At 37.7% G+C, this 21746-nt stretch overlaps 1 protein-coding gene and 3 pseudogenes across 3 annotated transcripts in view; 3 read left to right on the top strand and 1 right to left on the bottom strand.

The window, feature by feature from the left end:
* Window positions 1–220: 220 nt before the first annotated feature.
* Window positions 221–7441, top strand: LOC108537141 (prostaglandin E synthase 3-like; annotated as a pseudogene).
* Window positions 7442–8104: 663 nt separating this feature from the next.
* On the top strand, window positions 8105–10068 carry LOC108537140 (prostaglandin E synthase 3-like; annotated as a pseudogene).
* Window positions 10069–13929: 3861 nt separating this feature from the next.
* Window positions 13930–17600, top strand: LOC108537139 (zinc finger and BTB domain-containing protein 10 pseudogene; annotated as a pseudogene).
* A 1055-nt stretch (window positions 17601–18655) lies between these two features.
* BAAT (bile acid-CoA:amino acid N-acyltransferase) overlaps window positions 18656–21746 on the bottom strand; it is a 31370-nt gene continuing 28279 nt past the window's right edge. For 2 of the 3 annotated variants that reach the window (XM_017884340.1, XM_017884339.1), the window contains one exon: window positions 18656–20165. In XM_017884340.1, coding sequence (XP_017739829.1) covers window positions 19578–20165 — 588 coding nt within the window. In that variant the 3' untranslated portion in view covers window positions 18656–19577. The remainder of the gene's footprint in view (window positions 20166–21746) is intronic. The other variant, XM_017884341.1, reaches the window with a different exon arrangement.

Genomic DNA, 21746 nt, shown 5'->3' with positions numbered 1-21746 from the left:
TGCCATTAGGCCAAGGGTTGGGGATACACATGGCAGAATTAGGAAACGGGATATACATCAACAAAAATACACACAATCATAAGAAGGAAAACTGGCGCTTGGCACAATAGACTCTCAGTTTCCTCATCATTCAGCAGCATGTTGGGAATCCTGTGACTGAGGGAGAACACACGTCCAGATTCTGGGCACTGCAGGGTGCCTCCAACACATCCAGCAGCACATGGTGCATCTTCCTCAGAAACTGTTCATCCTCCTCATATCCTTCAACCGGCCCTATAGGCACCCCAGTCAGGTGCAAGGTATGTATCAGCTGCCTCCAGGAGCACTGGTCACTCCTAGGGTATCATAAGTGAGGGTTGAACTCCAGAGGGCAGATGCAGACCTCGGTGGCCTAGAGGTTCAGGGGGAAGCCACGGGGCCCTACGCCCGCACATGCAAGCTCAGCAGATTGTCTTCAACCTCTTTCTTAAGGGCACTGATCCTATGAGGGCTTTGCCCATATGGCTTAATCACTTCCGAAAAGGCCCTACCTCTTAATGTCATCACCTTGGGGATTAGGTTTTTAAACATATAAATTTTGGGGACATTAATATTAAGATCATAGTAATGGGCATATGTGATATACAAGCCTATCCCTTACATTTGTGGGACCTACAGCAAGAATAAAAAATGAAAACCTACATACAATATTATAAATATTTAAAATGAAAAGCCAGGCACAGTGACTCATGCCTCTAATCCCAGTTACTTGGGAGGCTGAGGTAGAAGGATTGCTTGACGCCAGGAGTTTGAGACCAGACTGGGCAACATAGTAAGACCCCATCTCTAAAACTTTTTTTCTTAGCAAAAGAAAAAGGTTTAATTCTACACAGCTGGGGAGGCCTCACAATCATGGTGGAAGGCAAGGAGGAGCAAGTCACATCTTACATGGATGGCAGGAGGAAGAGAGCTTGTGCAGGGAAACTCCCCCTTATAATACTGTCAGATCTCATGAGACTTATTCACTATCACGAGGACAGCATGGGAAAGACCCGCCTCCATAATTCAATCATCTCCCACAACACATGGGAATTATGGGAGCTACTAGATGATATTTGGGTAAGGACACAGAGCCATACTATATCATTCTGCCCCGGTCCCTCTCAAAACTCATATCTTCACACTTCAAGACAAATCATGCTTCCTAACAGTCCACCAAAGTCTCAAGTCATTTCAGCATTAACCCAAAAGTTCAAGTCCAAAGTCTCATCTGAGATAAGACAAGTCCCTTCCGCCTGTAAGCCTGTAAAATCAAAAGCAAGCTAGTTACTTCCTAGATACAGTGGGGGTACAGGCATTAGGTAAATACAGCCATTCCAAATGGGAGAAATTGGCCAAAACAAAGGTGCTACAGGCCCCCATGCAAGTCCAAAATCCAGCAGGGTAGTCAAATCTTAAAGTTCCAAAATGATCTCCTTTGACTCCATGTCTTACGTCTGGCACTGATGCAAGAGGTGGATTCCCACTGTCTTGGGCAGCACTGCCCCTGTGGCTTTGCAGGGTACAGCCTCCCTCGTGGCTGCTTTCACAGGCTAGTGTGGAGTGTGCTGAGTCTTTTCCAGGCATACAGTGCAGGCTGTCAGTGGATCTACCACTCTGAGATCTGGAGGCCCTCTTTCACAGTTCCACTAGCCAGTGCCCCAGCTCTGTGTGGGGGCTCTGACCCCACATTTCCCTTCCACGTTGCCCTAGCAGAGGTTCTCCATGAGGGCCCCACTTCTGCAGATTTGGGTGGGGACACAGAGCCAAACCATATCATTGGGCAAGTCCTATAGGCTGAGAGAAATAGTTAAATAAAGGCCATTTAGAGAAGGGTCAGGTGACGGTAACATCAGAGGGCTCTCAGGAAGATATCTTGGTAAATGCTCTTACACCTTTCCCCTTGACTCATAGCAGGACCACTCTAGGCCGGTCAACAGAAAGAATCAATCCTTTTCCCTGTGTGCCGTCTTACCAGAAACAGGAGGCTTAGAGCAGGGACACAGATGGGGGTATTTTCCAAGCAAATCTCCAGTTTCCCACTTGACTGCTATGTAAGGAACCCCTGTTAAGAGAGGTTATGATCCCTGAGCATGACTGGCAGTCTGAAGAGGAGTCTGCAGATGGACCCCATTCCTCACTAAAACCTGAGCATCCCACCTGAAGCCAGTGGCTCACTCCAGTTCTTCCCCACTCTTCCTGTGCCAACCCACACTCAGTTCAAATATTAGCTGGCTACGATGGCTCATACCTGTAGTCCCAACACTTTGGGAGGCTGAAGCTGGCAGATTGCTTGAGCCCAGGAGTTCGAGACCAGCCTGGACAATGTGGCAAAACCCCTTCTAGTTCAGTGTGGCTGGGGAGGTTTCACAATTATGGTGGAAGGCAAGGAGGAGCAAGTCAAGTCACATCTTACATGGATGACAGTAGTCAAAAGAGCCAAAAATAAAAAAAAATAATAATTAGCTAGTCAGATCACCTATGCTTTTAGTCCCACCTACTCAGGAGGCTGAGATGAGAGGGACAATCACTCAAGCCAAGGAGTTCAAGGCTACAGGACTGATGATCATACCACTGCATTCCAGTTGGACAACAGAGCTAGATCCTGTCTCTTAATAAATAAATAATTATTTAAAATTAAGAAATCAAGAAAAACTGTTCAATAAAATATGCTCTAGGCTCTTATCTTTAAATATGACTTCATGATGACAAAATAAAAAATATTTGTAAAACTATAATTTTTCAGTGACTAGAAGTCAACAAATACCAAAAAATTCCTGAACATAATTATAGTACATATCTAAGTGTTCTTTTGATAGACCAGTAATGTTTCAAGTGAGTATAAAATGAAAACATTCATAATTTATAAATTATTGTATATTTATTCTGTTTCATTTTAGCAAAATCACTGATTACGTTGTTTGTTATAACCTATTTTCACATAATTTCTGTTCTGTTGACAGTAATTTGTAAGGAAACATCTCTCTTTCAGTCATAGTAGTTGTTAGGGTGTTTCTTAGTTATTTCAATTTGGAGAAATTTTGTTCTGCAGAGGCTATAGAAACTGAATGGTCAAAACATTTTTATAGTAATACTTAAATTCAGAAATAAAACATGAATATACATATCAAGATAAAATATTGAAAGTTTGTAAATAATAAAGTATTATAATTGCAGAAAATATTATAAAATATTTAATTTCATTATATAAATCTCTATCAATTGTGATTTTCACTTTCCAAGTGATATCAACATCATACACTTATGCAAAGAAGTGACATCACACTTTACACCTATTTGTCTCAACACAGATACAGATCTAAGATTAACATAAACCATACGCAAAATGTTCTTTAACTGCCACATGCAATTATTGCAAATATTATGCTAATCCTGAATACCTCCAGGATCACAAATTCAAACAAAAAGAGAGAAAAAAAATACACATTACATTATTGGGAAGAACATTTTGTTACCCAAGAATCTGCTGCATTTGTGCTGTCTGAGAGGAATCAATGGTAATTATTTGGCCTTGTTTTTCACAGAGGAAATCCAAAGATAAATTCTCCTACATCAACACTGATATAGCACAAACCTTCCCAGTACTGGAAAACTATTTCCTTTTGTTTCATTAACATAAGATAAGCTATGTGGGACCTGAAACTGAGGTGCTAAATGACACCTCTTGAATGCTAAGTAACAGGGACACCCATGTATTATTTCATAACCTTGTAAGGATGGGGGCAATGTATGTGATATGTAAGGAGGGGGATTGTCTAAAACAAAGAAATGTGCCTGTCACAATTTTTCTGTAAATCTAAAACTATTCTAAAATAAAAAATTATTTAGAAAACATGTTTTTAAATAAAACACATATTATTTGTTTAATTAGTCCTCTATTAATTACTATTGATTGCCACTGTTAACTACTATTGTTGTTTTAAATAGTAGCACTTACACACGAAAATGTAAATAATACAGAGTAGTATACACTTTAAAAGAAGCGCTTATTGTACATATTTTCATGATAAAGTAATAGCACATGTATAACTAGTATATATCATATTATTCTGGGTTTTTTGGTCTGGATTTCTTTTTCTGAACAGTACTTCAAAGCTAGTGTCAATCTCCTGATTTTATTGATATTTTAAAATAAGACTAATAATTAGCAAGTTGCCTGCATGATATATAAGGATGGTGCTCAGGTGAGCCTGTAAATATTTTAAACCTTTGGGAGTTAAAATTTCTAAAATGTTTGTTTTGAAGTTCAAATTGAGGTAGAAGGCTGGACTCAACTCCAGAGGTGGGGCTCGGACACCAGACAAAATTGAGGACTAGCTAAAACAGGGATAAGGCAGAAGCAGTTTTCCATAAGACATGCCTAACAGTGTGCCATGACAGCTTACCATGGCCATGGCAACACCTGGTAGTTGCCACTCCTTTCCATGGCAATGAACTCATGACCCAAAAGTTGTCACCCTTTTCCTGGCAATTTCTGCATAAACCACCCCCTAATCTACATGTAACTAAAAGTACGTATAAATATGACTGCAAAAACTGCCATGAGCTGCTACTCTCAGCACACTGCCTATGGGGTAGCCCTGCACTACAGGAGCAGTCACAGAACTGTAACACCACCAGAGCTGTAACACTGCTGGAGCTGTAATACTTCCACTTAAATAAAGCTATTTTCTTGTACCCCACCACCAGGTTGCCCTTGAATTATTTCCTAGGTGAAGCCAAGAACCCTTGCAGGCTGAGCCCTACTTTGGAGCTCACACACTCTATATCAAAATGATATGTAAAATATAGATGATAAGAAGAGTAGTATAAATTCTCACATAATAAATTTTCATATGAATTGAGTTTCTTTTCAGAAATACATTGGAATGTTACTTACAGGAGTTGACAATTATTTAGTATGTGAAAGAATGTTTATCCTACATGTTCAGGCTATTGCAATGGAAATGAAATATATTTATTGCCTATATGAAAGAAATATATTTATATGGATAGATGCCCAACTACATGAAGATTTTAGTGAAATTCCTAACTAGGTAATTAAAATGTACTGAATTTTTTATTTTTTTCTCAGCCTTGTGAAGAGAAGGGAATGATAGTAAACGTTTGTTATTTTATGCTGAAGTTTATCTGTTTTCATATCAAAAGTTCTCATTCCTCTATTCAAGTTGCTGAAAGAACTTTAATATTAAATGACTTCATTAGTCTGCAGTGAAGATTGAGAGATGACATACAAAGCACATTTCATTTACATAGTAAATGGTAGTTAGTGTTATTTTGCTGTTCATTCATTCAGCAAATATATAGTGTGCACTGAGGGTATAGCACTGGACACAACAACAATTTCTGCCCTCACGTAGCTTATATTCTAGTAATGGACCACAGACAATAAACGATGATCATAAGTTATAGGGTATTGTATAAGGTGATAATAGAGCAGTGTAAAAGGGAAGGTGGTAAGGGCGGGAGGAAGTGAATACAACATTGAAAAGGAGAGCAAAGTAATCTTTATTAATAATTCAAGATTTGACCTTCTTTGTCCTCCTGCCCCTTTTCCTACACTTTCCTCTTGTCTCCAACAGAAAGAGCTGCTATCTCTGCTAGGTACATTCTGGGGACCCAGGTCAGGCTGCAGCTGCGAAAGAAGAGGCCTCAACCAGGGAGGAAACCACTGAGTAACGACCAGAGAAGAGTCAACTCCCTAGCAGCAGCCTCCAGAGAGGCCCACCCACCTGTGTGCCTGTCCCCTGCCCAGTTCACAAAGCAACCTGCTTCTGCAAAGTGATGCCATCAAAGGGACAATGTCTTCATTAAATTTTGTGTTGAAGATAGTAAAGATGTTAATGTAAATTTTGAAAATCCAAACTTACATTCAGCTGTCTTGGAGGAAGTGACAATTTTAAACATTGAAATAGAATTGATCCTTTTCACTGTGTTGATCCAAATGATTCCAAGCATCAAAGAATAGACAGATCAATTTTATGTTGTTTATGAAAAGGAGAATCTGGCCAGTCATGAGCCAAAGTTAACAAAAGAAAGGGCAAAGCTTAACTGTCTTAGTGTGGACTTCAGTAATTGGAAAAGCTGGGAAGATGATTCAGATGAAGACATGTCTAGTTTTGATCATTTCTCTGAGATTATGTGCTGAGACCAGATAGGTCATGGAGACCCTAACCCAGTGGTGCTAGAGGAATTAAAGACACACACACAGAAATATAGCATGTGGAGTGGGAAATCAAGGGACTCACAGCCTTCAAAGCTGAGAGCCCTGAACAGAGATTTACCCACATATTTATTGACAGCAAGCCAGTGATAAGCATTGTTTCTATAGATTATAGATTAACTAAAAGTATTCCTTAAGGGAAACAAAATGATGGGCTCTGATTAGTTATCTGCAGCAGGAACATGTCCTTAAGACACAGATCGCTCATGTTATTGTTTGTGACTTAGGAATGCCTTTAAGCGGTTTTCCGCCCTGGATGGGCCAGATGTTCCTTGCCTTCATTCCAGTAAACCCACAACCTTCAGTGTGGGCATCATGGCCATCACGAACATGTCACAGTACTGCAGAGATTTTTTTTATGGCCAGTTTTGGGGCCAGATTTGGGGGCCTGTTCCCAACAATGATGAACAACATGAGTGGCAAGGAGGATGTGGATTTACCAGAAATCAATGGCGCAGATGTCGATTTACAAGATAGTGATGAAAAAATGCCAGATCTGGAGTAAGGAATATTGTCATCACCTGGACTTTGAAAAAGAAAAGCAACTTCTCTGCTCCATTTTGTAATTGAGAGAATTCCTGAGTTAACAGCTCTGAAGGCAGTTGCTATATTTGCCTAGTTTAACCCATTTGTCAACTTGTTTGTGTTTTTAAAGCCTTCACTGAGGGTGAATATGTACGTTTTGCATGGGGCAATTTGAAGTCAGCTAAGGCAGTAACCTTATGCAAGAACATTTCCTGGACTTCCATGAAGCTGTTGCAGTCCTAGGCAATTGATGCAGCGGTTGTGATAAATAAAACATCATCTAAGTCTCCTTTTCTTCATAATGAAGATACTGATGTGATAGGAAGCTCTCAGCTTAGGGGAAGATAACTACATTTAGGGTACAGAATATGGACTTAAAAGCAGATGAAGCAAATTGGCTGATACGTTAAATTGATAACCCTGCTGTTCTTCTGGTATATACTTCAAGCTATACTACTAACATTTAGTGTTCAAAAACTTCACTTCACACTATTGTATGTAAGTGATCATATGTCAGTGTGCCAGATCTATCTTAGCTAAAACTAGTAAATGACTTAACTTAGATGATTTCTGAAACCTGTACATTTGGTATTGTTTGGCCCATAAGCTTTTAATTCTCTTAGAATGGAGGATGAAGGAAGCTGTGCATTGTTGCTTGAGAGTCTGCAGCTTTAGACCAGATTTATATTTGCACTAGAAGTATGGCAAGTGAGTGAAAAAAAATGTTAGTGCATTTTGGATTTTTAATTTCCTTTTTTTAAATTATTCTGCTTGTACCAAGGCTGAAAACCTCAATTTATGTTAATGACAGTAGAGATTTTTTTTTTTTATGTCTACATTCTTTCTAATAAACTGCTAGAAGACCTCCTGGCTATCCTTTTAAGTGTCTGGCTTACTGTAATTTTATGTATTTACCATTGATTATAATGTATTTTTATTTGAGGAAGAATTTGGGGTTCTTCCTCTGTTTGGAAAAAAAGGCTTGCTGCAATGTCATAGGAAACCTTTTAAAAGTGGATCTGTAACAGAAAATTTTATATGCACTTTGCTGCAGTTGGAAAAGAAAGCATTGTGATTTTATTGAAATAAAACTAAATGTGTTGTCCTCCTCTAAGAAAGATCATAATAATTCAAGATTTGAACAAAAACTTGAAAGAGGTGATGAAATTGTTCATCTCTACAACAGTATTCATGACTTGGACTGGACATGCAAATTAACATATAATGCAAATTGATCTACTTATTTGAACAACCTGAATTTATACTTATAAATAGAATGTATATCAGTCAGTGTTCTCCATACAAAACAACATGAGTATGGCCATTGTAAATCTAGCAAGGTGAACGAACACCTTAATCATAATATATTGGATTCTTTTTATCTTTTTAATTATCAAATGTCATCAGAAGTTTCTGAAAACAATCTATTGTGAAGAGTCATTTGAAAGAGTTGAAAAAAATAAAAGATAATTATAAGAATTTTCCTGACTTTTAGCTCTAATAGAAATATTGTGGCAGCTTAGTTCTAAATTACCCCACTCTTCCNATGCCCAACTACATGAAGATTTTAGTGAAATTCCTAACTAGGTAATTAAAAATGTACTGAATTTTTTATTTTTTTCTCAGCCTTGTGAAGAGAAGGGAATGATAGTAAACGTTTGTTATTTTATGCTGAAGTTTATCTGTTTTCATATCAAAAGTTCTCATTCCTCTATTCAAGTTGCTGAAAGAACTTTAATATTAAATGACTTCATTAGTCTGCAGTGAAGATTGAGAGATGACATACAAAGCACATTTCATTTACATAGTAAATGGTAGTTAGTGTTATTTTGCTGTTCATTCATTCAGCAAATATATAGTGTGCACTGAGGGTATAGCACTGGACACAACAACAATTTCTGCCCTCACGTAGCTTATATTCTAGTAATGGACCACAGACAATAAACGATGATCATAAGTTATAGGGTATTGTATAAGGTGATAATAGAGCAGTGTAAAAGGGAAGGTGGTAAGGGCGGGAGGAAGTGAATACAACATTGAAAAGGAGAGCAAAGTAATCTTTATTAATAATTCAAGATTTGACCTTCTTTGTCCTCCTGCCCCTTTTCCTACACTTTCCTCTTGTCTCCAACAGAAAGAGCTGCTATCTCTGCTAGGTACATTCTGGGGACCCAGGTCAGGCTGCAGCTGCGAAAGAAGAGGCCTCAACCAGGGAGGAAACCACTGAGTAACGACCAGAGAAGAGTCAACTCCCTAGCAGCAGCCTCCAGAGAGGCCCACCCACCTGTGTGCCTGTCCCCCTGCCCAGTTCACAAAGCAACCTGCTTCTGCAAAGTGATGCCATCAAAGGGACAATGTCTTCATTAAATTTTGTGTTGAAGATAGTAAAGATGTTAATGTAAATTTTGAAAAATCCAAACTTACATTCAGCTGTCTTGGAGGAAGTGACAATTTTAAACATTGAAATAGAATTGATCCTTTTCACTGTGTTGATCCAAATGATTCCAAGCATCAAAGAATAGACAGATCAATTTTATGTTGTTTATGAAAAGGAGAATCTGGCCAGTCATGAGCCAAAGTTAACAAAAGAAAGGGCAAAGCTTAACTGTCTTAGTGTGGACTTCAGTAATTGGAAAAGCTGGGAAGATGATTCAGATGAAGACATGTCTAGTTTTGATCATTTCTCTGAGATTATGTGCTGAGACCAGATAGGTCATGGAGACCCTAACCCAGTGGTGCTAGAGGAATTAAAGACACACACACAGAAATATAGCATGTGGAGTGGGAAATCAAGGGACTCACAGCCTTCAAAGCTGAGAGCCCTGAACAGAGATTTACCCACATATTTATTGACAGCAAGCCAGTGATAAGCATTGTTTCTATAGATTATAGATTAACTAAAAGTATTCCTTAAGGGAAACAAAATGATGGGCTCTGATTAGTTATCTGCAGCAGGAACATGTCCTTAAGACACAGATCGCTCATGTTATTGTTTGTGACTTAGGAATGCCTTTAAGCGGTTTTCCGCCCTGGATGGGCCAGATGTTCCTTGCCTTCATTCCAGTAAACCCACAACCTTCAGTGTGGGCATCATGGCCATCACGAACATGTCACAGTACTGCAGAGATTTTTTTTATGGCCAGTTTTGGGGCCAGATTTGGGGCCTGTTCCCAACAATGATGAACAACATGAGTGGCAAGGAGGATGTGGATTTACCAGAAATCAATGGCGCAGATGTCGATTTACAAGATAGTGATGAAAAAATGCCAGATCTGGAGTAAGGAATATTGTCATCACCTGGACTTTGAAAAGAAAAGCAACTTCTCTGCTCCATTTTGTAATTGAGAGAATTCCTGAGTTAACAGCTCTGAAGGCAGTTGCTATATTTGCCTAGTTTAACCCATTTGTCAACTTGTTTGTGTTTTAAAGCCTTCACTGAGGGTGAATATGTACGTTTTGCATGGGGCAATTTGAAGTCAGCTAAGGCAGTAACCTTATGCAAGAACATTTCCTGGACTTCCATGAAGCTGTTGCAGTCCTAGGCAATTGATGCAGCGGTTGTGATAAATAAAACATCATCTAAGTCTCCTTTTCTTCATAATGAAGATACTGATGTGATAGGAAGCTCTCAGCTTAGGGGAAGATAACTACATTTAGGGTACAGAATATGGACTTAAAAGCAGATGAAGCAAATTGGCTGATACGTTAAATTGATAACCCTGCTGTTCTTCTGGTATATACTTCAAGCTATACTACTAACATTTAGTGTTCAAAACTTCACTTCACACTATTGTATGTAAGTGATCATATGTCAGTGTGCCAGATCTATCTTAGCTAAAACTAGTAAATGACTTAACTTAGATGATTTCTGAAACCTGTACATTTGGTATTGTTTGGCCCATAAGCTTTTAATTCTCTTAGAATGGAGGATGAAGGAAGCTGTGCATTGTTGCTTGAGAGTCTGCAGCTTTAGACCAGATTTATATTTGCACTAGAAGTATGGCAAGTGAGTGAAAAAAAATGTTAGTGCATTTTGGATTTTAATTTCCTTTTTTTAAATTATTCTGCTTGTACCAAGGCTGAAAACCTCAATTTATGTTAATGACAGTAGAGATTTTTTTTTTTATGTCTACATTCTTTCTAATAAACTGCTAGAAGACCTCCTGGCTATCCTTTTAAGTGTCTGGCTTACTGTAATTTTATGTATTTACCATTGATTATAATGTATTTTATTTGAGGAAGAATTTGGGGTTCTTCCTCTGTTTGGAAAAAAAGGCTTGCTGCAATGTCATAGGAAACCTTTTAAAAGTGGATCTGTAACAGAAAATTTTATATGCACTTTGCTGCAGTTGGAAAAGAAAGCATTGTGATTTTATTGAAATAAAACTAAATGTGTTGTCCTCCTCTAAGAAAGATCATAATAATTCAAGATTTGAACAAAACTTGAAAGAGGTGATGAAATTGTTCATCTCTACAACAGTATTCATGACTTGGACTGGACATGCAAATTAACATATAATGCAAATTGATCTACTTATTTGAACAACCTGAATTTATACTTATAAATAGAATGTATATCAGTCAGTGTTCTCCATACAAAACAACATGAGTATGGCCATTGTAAATCTAGCAAGGTGAACGAACACCTTAATCATAATATATTGGATTCTTTTATCTTTTAATTATCAAATGTCATCAGAAGTTTCTGAAAACAATCTATTGTGAAGAGTCATTTGAAAGAGTTGAAAAAAATAAAAGATAATTATAAGAATTTTCCTGACTTTTAGCTCTAATAGAAATATTGTGGCAGCTTAGTTCTAAATTACCCCACTCTTCCTAAAAACTAGAGTTACAAAAAAAGGCACACTTTCGGTGAAACTAGAAGACAGGATAAATCTAACAAATTGCAAATATTCACTCCCAGAAAGAGACAGCACTATGAGAAGAGGAAGCATCTGTGAGGAAATCAATCTCCAGGCGACGCAGAAAGAGAACTATCGGAAATAGAGAGCGGAACCCATAAGTGGCAGAACTCAGCAAGCCATTATGGTGGACACACTGATGCTGTACTGAAATCTTCCTTCAGAAATCAAGGATTTGTAATCCAGCTGTTGAAAGCACTGCTGGGAAACAGCGCTCAGCTGTCAGCCATCTTCAAAGATTACCTTGGCTGAATAAAGCCACCTAAGGTATGCCCCAACACAATGACTATTATCAAAAAAAGAAAAAGAAAAAAGAAAAAAACAAGTGTTGATGAGAATGCAGAGAAATTGGAACCCTTGTGTATTGCTGTTGGAAATGTAAAATGGTGGAGCCATTATGAAAAACAGTATGATGGTCCACCAAAAAGTCAAACATAGAATTACCATGTGATCCAATAATTCCACTTTGGGTATATATCCAAAAGTATTGAAAAGCAGGGCTTAAACACATCTTTATATATCAATGTTCATAGAGTATTATTCAAAATAGTCAAAAGGTAGAAAAAATCCAAATGTCCATCAAGAGATGAATTACTAAATAAAATGATGGGTATATACACATGCAATGGAATATCATTCAGCTGTAAAAAAAAAGAAAAGAAAATTCTGACACATGCTACAAAATGGATAAACTTTGAAGACATTACATTAAGTGAAATAAGCCAGACACAAAAGGGCAAGTAAGGATTCTACTTATATGAGGAACCTAGAATAAATTCACAAAACAGAAAATAAAAGGTGTTTTCCAGGAACTAGGATAAGGGGAAAATGTTACTGTTTAATGAATATAAAGTTTTAGTTTGGAAAGATGAAAAAATTCTGGAGATAGGCAGTTGTAATGATAGCATATCAATGTGAATGTACTTAATGCCACTATATAGCATATATATTATACAACTAAAAATTTTATGTCTATTTTATGATGTATCTATTTTATCACAATAAAAAAGTCACTATCTTTTACAAAATTTTGTTCATATTTTTTAATTAAGCAAAAATTTATATGGATTCCTTTTTTTGCTTAAATTTTTTTTATTTTTATTTTAGATTCAAGGGTAAGTGTGCAAGTTTGTTACACAGGTAAACTCATGTGACAGGGATTTATTGTACAGATTATTTTGTCACCCATGTACTAAGCATAGTACCCAATAGCTACTTTTTCTGTTCCTCTCCTTCCTCCCACCCTCCACTCTCAAATAGGCCCCAGTGTCTGTTGTTCCCCGCTTTTTGTCCATGTGTTCTCATCATTTAGCTCGCACATATAAGGGAAAACGTGTAGTATTTGGTTTTCTGTTCCTGTGTTCGTTTATTCCAACTCGATCCGCGTTCCTGCAAAGAACACGATCTTGTTCTTTTTTTGCGGCTGCGTAGTATTCCATCATGTATATGTACCACATTTTCTTTATTCAGTCTACCATTGGTGGGCATTTAGGATGATTCCATGTCTTTGCTATTGCGAATAGTGCTGCAATGAGCATATGCATGCATGTATCTTTACGATAGAACAATTTCTGTTCCTTTGGTAATGGAATCCTAGTAATGGGATTGCTAGGTCAAGTGGTAGTTGTATTTTTAGCTCCTTAAGGAATTGCCACACTGCTTTCCACAATGGTTGAATTTTATACTCCCACCAACAGTGTATAAGCATTCCCTTTTCTCTGCAACCTCACTAGCATCTGTTATTTTTTGACTTTTTAATAGTAGCCATTCTGACTGGTGTAAGATAGTATCTCACTGTGGTTCTGATTTGCATTTCTCTAATGATCAGTGATGTTGAACTTCTTTTTATATGCTTGTTGGCCATATGCATATCTTCTTTTGAAAAGTGTCAGGTCATGTCCTTTTCTATTTTAACTCTGGCAACATTAATGTGCCAGATTAAGGATTTTTTTTTTAAATTTTATCATGTAATTTAATTTTAAATCTTTTTTTATTTTCCTGGTATGTGAAAGGCTAAAAAATATAAAGAACTGGTTTGGACCGGAAATATCCACTATAATATAGATATATTATACTAGATATCAATAAAATATATTATACTATATTATACTAGATATCAATAAAAATCCAGGTTGTCTTTTAAAAAATTACCAGGAATAATTACATATCCAGGATCGTACTACCAAACTTTCTAAAAAGATCATTTTTATTGTAATTAAACTATTATATTTAAAAGAAATTTTTTAAGATTCTGTTTATGAAAGAAGTACATTGGTATAATATCTAACCCAAAAATATCATGAAAAAGGAAACCACAGTTTAATCCCATTTATTAATGTTAATTAAGAATACATCATGACCAAAGGAGTTGCATTTCTCAAATGCAAAGATGACTAAATACTAAAAAATAATTTATTCCATTTAGTTATCCAGAGAAAAAACATAGAATTATTTCTGATGATGCTAAAAGGCACTTGAAAACAATTCAAAATTCTTAATTTAAAAAATTTTTTCATAGACTATAAATCAAGTGATATACATGAGGCCAAACACCAACATCATACTATATAGGCAAAAACATTCCTCCTAAAGTCCAAAACAGTAAATAAGAAAATTACACCCATTATTACAACTATTATATAACTTTGGACTGCTGGTGTTAGCCATTACATGATTATTACTCATATAGTCAAAGGAGATGTTCCTATTGAGTGGGTCTATGAAATATGACCACTTATATAACTGAGAGAGGAGGGAGGCTATTAGTCTCACTCAACCAAATGGAATGATTTTACTCTAAGCAGAGGGAGTATCAGAAAGGAGATAGAAGGAAAAGAGTTTAGGCACACACAACCAAAGTGTCCTCAAGTTACTTCCACTACTCTAAATCTTCACTGGCTCCCCACCTACCTACAAAACGATTCAAAATATATTTCTAGTCATCCATCTTCACCTTAATTATCCACCAATCACCTTCCACTTCCATACATTGCAATTTAGTCGCTCAGAAATATTTGGGCTGTGACTTGCCCCTTAGAGAAACCCCTCAAAGTTGACCTTGGACAAAGTTATTTGGATTTCACTATGCCCAGGACCATAAAATTATGTCCTGCAAGCCAAATAACCTACAGCCTATTTTTGTACTGGTTGTGGGTTAAGAATGGTTTTTACATTTGTAAATACTTGGAGAAAAAATAAAAAGAAAATTATTATTTTGTAATGCAAAGACTATATGCAAATTTTAGTGTCCATAAATCGAGTTTAATTGAAACACAGTCATTCATCACACACTATCCATAGGTGTTGCTGTGCTATCATGGCAGAGCTGAGTAATGGTAACGGACCCTATGGCTTGCAATACTGAAAATATTTGCTATCTAATACTTTACAGAAAGAGTTTGCCAGCTCCTACTCTAGAGACACAGAATTCCCTCATCATGGCTGTGTCCCCAAGATGCAATTCTGTGGATTTCATATGGTTCCTTTCTCATTGCTGAGAATGCCAAAATGTTGGACATTTTTAAGTGCAAAAATAAGTTCATTTAATTTTATTAGCTTTTGCTGAATTATTGATTGTAGACCCATTCTATGATCTTATATCCATATCAACTTCCATATTGCCTTAAACTAATAGATTTTCCCAGATCTAGTTTTCCAATAACAACTGCATTACTATTTTAAAATATGAGAGATCTAAGCATATGTAATTTTATTTTAAGACATCAACAAACGTCAACCTCTGATTCATTTCATGTCTGTTTTATAAGCCAGGGCATTCTGTAGTTTATTGGTGGTAGCTTTTTTTCCCTTACGTATTGCTATGATTGCAAATTGGAATATTTTAGGTCAAGTAGCACTCTAAGTTTATTTCCACAAATATAGGACTCTCAGGGTATGATATTGGGTTAAGTGGAAACGATTTTTCCCTTTTAAAGTTAAGGCGACCATTCTCAGTCCTCTTGCCCTTCTCTTGCTGTGACTTCCTTCTTACAGTAAAACATCAAAGACATTCCTCTGTGAAGGGCAGCAGTGTAGGAGCTGGTGAAGGAGAGACTGTCCAGAACTTCCTGCTCATGCAGTCCAAGTCTCTAGTGCAGAAGCTGCAGTGCTCCTCGAAGACCTTGTAGTACTTTTCCTTGCTGCAATATTCCAAGGATACTGGCCCTACATCTTGAGGTTGGTGCCAAATGACCCCCATGGATGATGGAAGTCTGAACCTTCCCCAAGTGGGGCATGATGAGCTTTCTTGGGGGACCCACAACAACAAGAAAACCCTTCTCCTGTGGTACCACATCTCTGTTGAGTACAAACTCCCTGGAGATAATGCCGAGGAGTCAGCAATACCATCAGAGGAGGGGTACTGTGACTTTACTAGTAGACCGAATGAGAAGTGATACTGCTATCAACTTCTGTGACAACAAAATGAACAAAAAAAGAAAGGTATCCTTTGCGGTGTCAGTGCTCTAGTAAGCAGAAAATCTGTAAGGCTCCTAAGAACATCCTGGTTGCTGGCAGCCATTTCTTTAAGACTTTATATAGTGTTAAAAGCTAAGAAAGCCCTAACCAAAATAATACTACCCACTTAGATATTGCTGCAGTCAACATTTTTTAGTCTTTGTGGACTTCTTGTATTCTGGTAACCTGGTGCTCACAAGCCAAAATAATGATAGTGACCTATCTTCAAACAAGTAAAATTTCAAACTTGCTGAAATTTTATTAAAGATGCCTAAATTTATTAAAGATTAAATATAAGCTTTAAATCAGAAGTTCCAGGGTCTGCAGTTGTGGACTATAATAATAGAAAACCAGGCTGGGCATGGTGGCTCATGCCTGTAATCCCAGCACTTGGGGAGGCGAATGCACATGGATCACTTGAGGCCAGGAGTTCAAGATCTGCCTGGCATACATGGCAAAACCCTGTCTCTACTGAAAATACAAAATTACCCAAGGGGGGTGGCTCATGCCTGTAATCCCAGCTACTCAGGAGGCATGAGAATTGCTTGAATCTGGGAAACAGAAGTTGCAGTGAGCCAGGATCCTGCCTCTACCCTCCAGCCTGGGTGACAGGCAAGACTGTCTAAAAAACAAACAAACTAACCAACCTCAGTTAATAGAGATGGTCTGTCTTCATCATGGGATCAAAAACTTGCCAATTTGGGGGAAACATTAAATCCTACCAATTTGACAAGTAATATAAAAATTGAAAATGATGGCTGTAATGTCAACAAGGGCCAAACAGAAAACTACCAAGTGAATGACAATGGTTGGGTCCAGAATGCATCTCCTGAAATGGCTGAAAACAAATCCAAAGGTCAAACAAGTATTTGCTGGGAATAATATGGGTTCCCAGGGAATTCAAGAAACTGGGAAACACTTAGGAAAAGCCAAACTACAGAGAGATTTATTTATAATACATCATCTAATAATGAAACAAATTTGGAAGATTACTCAATGATGCAGCCACCTATTGCCTTTTCAGTAGGGAAAATACGCTACTCATATTTGAGTAGAAATCTTGGAAGAATCAGATTTGGATGTTGCTCTACTTTCAGGGCTGGATGATGATAAGAATGTATTAGCTGAAGCTGGGTCTAATCAAGATGGAGGTGATGTTAGAACTTCACATATTTTATAATAAGTATGGTTTGATGCCTGGCACTTCAAGTGACTTCAAGTATGAGTTGATGCCAGATACTTCAAATGATTTCAAGTATCAATTGATACCAGGTCCTTCAAATGATTTCAAATATGGATTATTGCCAGAATCTTGGCCAAAACAAAAAACTTGGGAAAATGGTGAATCATTCGTGTTAGGTTGTTCTTGTGTTGCTATAGAGAAATACCTGAGACTGGGTAATTTATAAAGAAAAGAGATTTAATTGGATCATGGTCCTGCAGGCTTTACAGAAGCATGATGCTTGTATCTGTTTGGCTTCTGGGGAGGCCTCAGGAAGTTTACAAGCATGGCAGCAGGTAAATGGCGAGGAGGCATCTCACATGGCGAGAGAGGAGGCAAGAAAGAGTGTGAGAGCGGGGAGGAGGTGCTACACACTTTTAAACAGTCAGATCTCTTGAGAACTCACTCACTATCATACTCTCATGAGGACAGTATCAAGCCATGAGGGTTCACCCCCTGACCCAAATATCTCCCAACAGGCCTCACCTCCAACACTGGGGATTACATTTCAGTATGAAATTTGGGCACAACAAATATCCAAACCATATCATCATCTCTAATCATGAATAAGTTAAAATGCCATCATTGTAGCTATGCAGCCAAATGCAAACAAACACTAAAAAGGCACTTGCTTATTCATACATGAGTGAGGTCATTTAGCTGTGATTTTTTACACTTGAAGAAAACAGGGAAGAAAACATTTCTTGGTGCATAAGAAGGATAAAAATGCAAATGTATGGTATGTAAGAAGATAATGTTAGCAGCCAGTGTTGGAATAAGACATGGATCTTGACCCTATGGTTTTTGTGCAGGCTGTACAAATAAATCACAGCCAGGAAGGCAAGAAAGTATAGATGAGAGACAGGATTCAGAATCCCTCATGATAAAGACTATAAGGAGAATGAGGTAGGAGAAGCTGATGAAAAGTGGGTTGATGATGGAGATCAGAATGACCCATCTCAGTGAGATGAATTAGCAGATGTTTGTATGTCTCTAGATATTTAACTGACACACTATATTCCTCAAGGATACTGCATTTGGACATAATACAAATTGACAGTTTGGATTGTTGAACTTAAAGGCTTGCAAAATGTGGTACACACTAGATGGTAGTTACATTGCTATGAGAACTGTATGGTCAAAGCCTTATAGCAAAATTCTTTTTTTTTTAATATTTGCAAAGGACTGTACAACAAACAACCATGTGGTTGAATTACATGGAGTCTTCATATATTTCGTTGGTTATCAAACTAAAGTATTTTTTACTTATGGGATGTACAGTAACTATTTGGGTCTTATGGAAATATAGTACCTGTCCTTATAGAGCTCACATTCATGTGCTACTCTAACATGACTGAAGAAATTCATTATGGAAGTGCAGTGACAGTTGACCCAATCACTCAGTTCATCAAACTCCCCAGGCTAGCCTGTACTAGTAGAGTTGTGTTTCTATACTTATTTTTTACTTTTATTAATTTTATTTTTAATGCAGATTTTCAGTAAGGGGCATTTTCAACCTTATTGGTTCTATTTTCTTGTCTTTTCCATTTTAATTTGCTTCATAACTTAAACCAAGTCTCTTCTAGTCTTAGTTATTATGTCTCAATTACATGCCAGTGGGCATGTTTTTAAGAACTGAAGAGGTAATTTATTGCAATGAACTAATTGACTTCCTCCATTCCTTCTTTCCTTTTTGACATGAATTTTACTACCCTACAAATGAAAATGATGTTGCAAAGTTACTGTGGTGAAGTTGAAAATATCACTAAAATGATTATAATTTAGTATTACCTTTCTCCTGCTGCTCTAATCTGATGAATTCTTACTATATAGTGTGGTCTGACATGGTATTTGGTTTTAGGCATCTGTTACTTTGGTGCTATTCTTGTTTGCCTTTTCTTATTTTTGCCAGTGTACTATACCTCAGTCCTATTTAGAAGACCTGATGGAAAGAAAAGTCATGTAAATAATAAGTAAAATGATTTGTTTTATGATTTATCCACCATGTCCAGTTTGGTAGCTTGTTATGCAGTCTAAGTGAAATATCAGGTTTTTACCCTATGCTCTTTTTAATCATTAAAATTAATACAAAATGTATATGGCAGTTGGGGGAGACATTCCGCCATGAAAATTGAGAGAAGGTCCTGGTAAAGAGATTTGCTTCTTTATTTTCTAGGAATATCTAGTCTTCTTAGAGTGGACTGGTCATATCTGGAATGAGGTGCTTCCTGAGAAATCTCTGGATCTCCTTCCAAGAATGTTCCTGTGCAGCTGCGTGTGGGATCACCTCTCCTCCCCAGTGTAACTTCAAATCGCGGGTCATTGAGGCACAGCACAGAGGAGAATAGGGAGGTTCTATCAGGTGGCCTGCCCCAGGGTAAGATAGCAGGGTCCAGTTGTTCTTTCCATGTCTCCTCAGCTGTCCTATGGCTTGTTCAGCATGTGCTTTGCTGTTGATAACCTTATCGCCTTCTCCTACAATGAAGAGGAAATGCCCCTGGGCCTCTTCAACAGGAAACAAATATTGACTGGCCCCAACTTCGGTTGTCTCATAAATGCGATAGAGCTCTAGTAACCCCAAGGCACTGGTGGATATTAATTGTGCAGAATAGGGAAAGGGCTGATAGATCTTACCACGATACACCTGTGGAATGCCAAAAGGAAAGTTGGTTCCATTAATAAGTACCGTGGCTGTGACTTGCTTTAGATTAACAGCCATAGATAGTCCAATCTGTACTCCTTGACATACAGAGACTACCCCAACACCTGGGCCAAAGACCTGAAAAAAATAATAGAAATGAGAAATTATTCTATCCTTCATTTAGGAAAACTCCACAATCTCAAACAACCAAAGAACTTCAATGGCTAATGAGAACAAAGCAAGTATTAATCCTACCCACATCCCTAGATATAGATTTCTGGAATATATAATATGTATTCAAAAGAAATACTCCAAAAATACGTCAAGCTTTACTGACTGTATATTATGGATTCAGCATTGTGTTAGGTTCTGAGTTTAAAATGCCCTAAAGAAATACAAATGCCGTAAGAAATGGCAGGTGGCCATTGTGAATAATGTGGGTCAGGGTGTAGATGATTGGTAAACTTTCTTGCACCAGTTCTGAGCTCCCTTCAGAGGAAAGGGCACCCTGTAGCAAGAGACTGAGAAAGAAAGTGAGATCATAGCATAGAATTGAACAGAGGATTCTAGATTTGCTTTGGTTTTTCCAAAAGTTTTCTCATTGTGGAGAAAAATGTCATAAAGGAGGCTTGGCCCAGCTTCCTCCCTCATTGCGAGTCATCAAATAAGCATCCTTAAATCATCTACCCTAAGGCAAGCACTGGGAGTCACAGAGAGAAAACTAACAATCTCTTGTCATTAAGGAACTCACTGCCAGATGAAGAGATAGGAGGAAAAAAGAAACACAACAGATGATTGGAGCATCATAAATTCTATGATATAAGACTGCATATAGGCTAGACTGCCAACCCAGATTAGCAGGGAATAAAGGCAGGATCAAAGAAAGGCTCTTAGAGGAAATGGGCTACAAAACAAAATGAGTCTTCATATCAAAAAGTGAAAGCCAAGCCTGGGCAACATAGTGAGACCCCATCTCTACAAAACTAAAAAATTAGTTGGATATGGTGGTGTGTGCCTGTAGGCCCAGCTACTCAGGAGGTTGAGGTGGAAGGATCACTTGAGCCCAGGAGTTCAAGGCTTTAGTGAGCCATGATTGTGCTACTGTACCCCAGCCTGGGCAATAGAGTGAGATCCTGTGTCAAGAAATAAAAATAAAAATAAAGTCAACGAGAAGGAATGCTATTCTATGCTGAGTATAGCAGACACTGTTAGTTGCCTACACCGGAGCCATTCCCCACAATTTCAAAGCTAATATGACCTTGATTTTGTGTGGTGTAGCAATATATCCAGCCCCAATGGATAAATTCTGAGGGATCCTAATCTATTTCCCTTTCTCAGCCTTTCTTCTAAGGCCAACATATTCTACCTAAGGACTTTCTCCCCTGCCATGCAAAATGACACAGAATCATGAAGAGAAAGCCTATGTTTATGATCATTCTTTTCAGACTAGTATGCTGGCCTGTTGACTTAATTCCTGAAACTGCCAGGGTCATTCTGTGATCTTCAGAGTAAGACTAGAAAATGGCAGAAATGTCAATCTAATCTCCTTGATCAAAAACTACACTGAGTTTCTAAGCCAAAGTTTGAACTATCTATCACCAAACCTGTTATGTAAGAGAATAAGATGCCTTATGTTGATGTTGTTTAAGCCACCATCAGCCACTTTTCTGGGAAATGTAGCCAAAACATTCCTAATGTATTCACCATGGGAGAAATACA

The sequence above is a fragment of the Rhinopithecus bieti genome, unplaced genomic scaffold, assembly GCF_001698545.2.
Source record: "Rhinopithecus bieti isolate Rb0 unplaced genomic scaffold, ASM169854v2 scaffold_12088, whole genome shotgun sequence".
Taxonomy (NCBI): domain Eukaryota; kingdom Metazoa; phylum Chordata; class Mammalia; order Primates; family Cercopithecidae; genus Rhinopithecus; species Rhinopithecus bieti.
The sequence above is the reverse complement of the archived record's forward strand: the minus strand, read 5'-3'. Positions and strand labels throughout refer to the sequence as shown.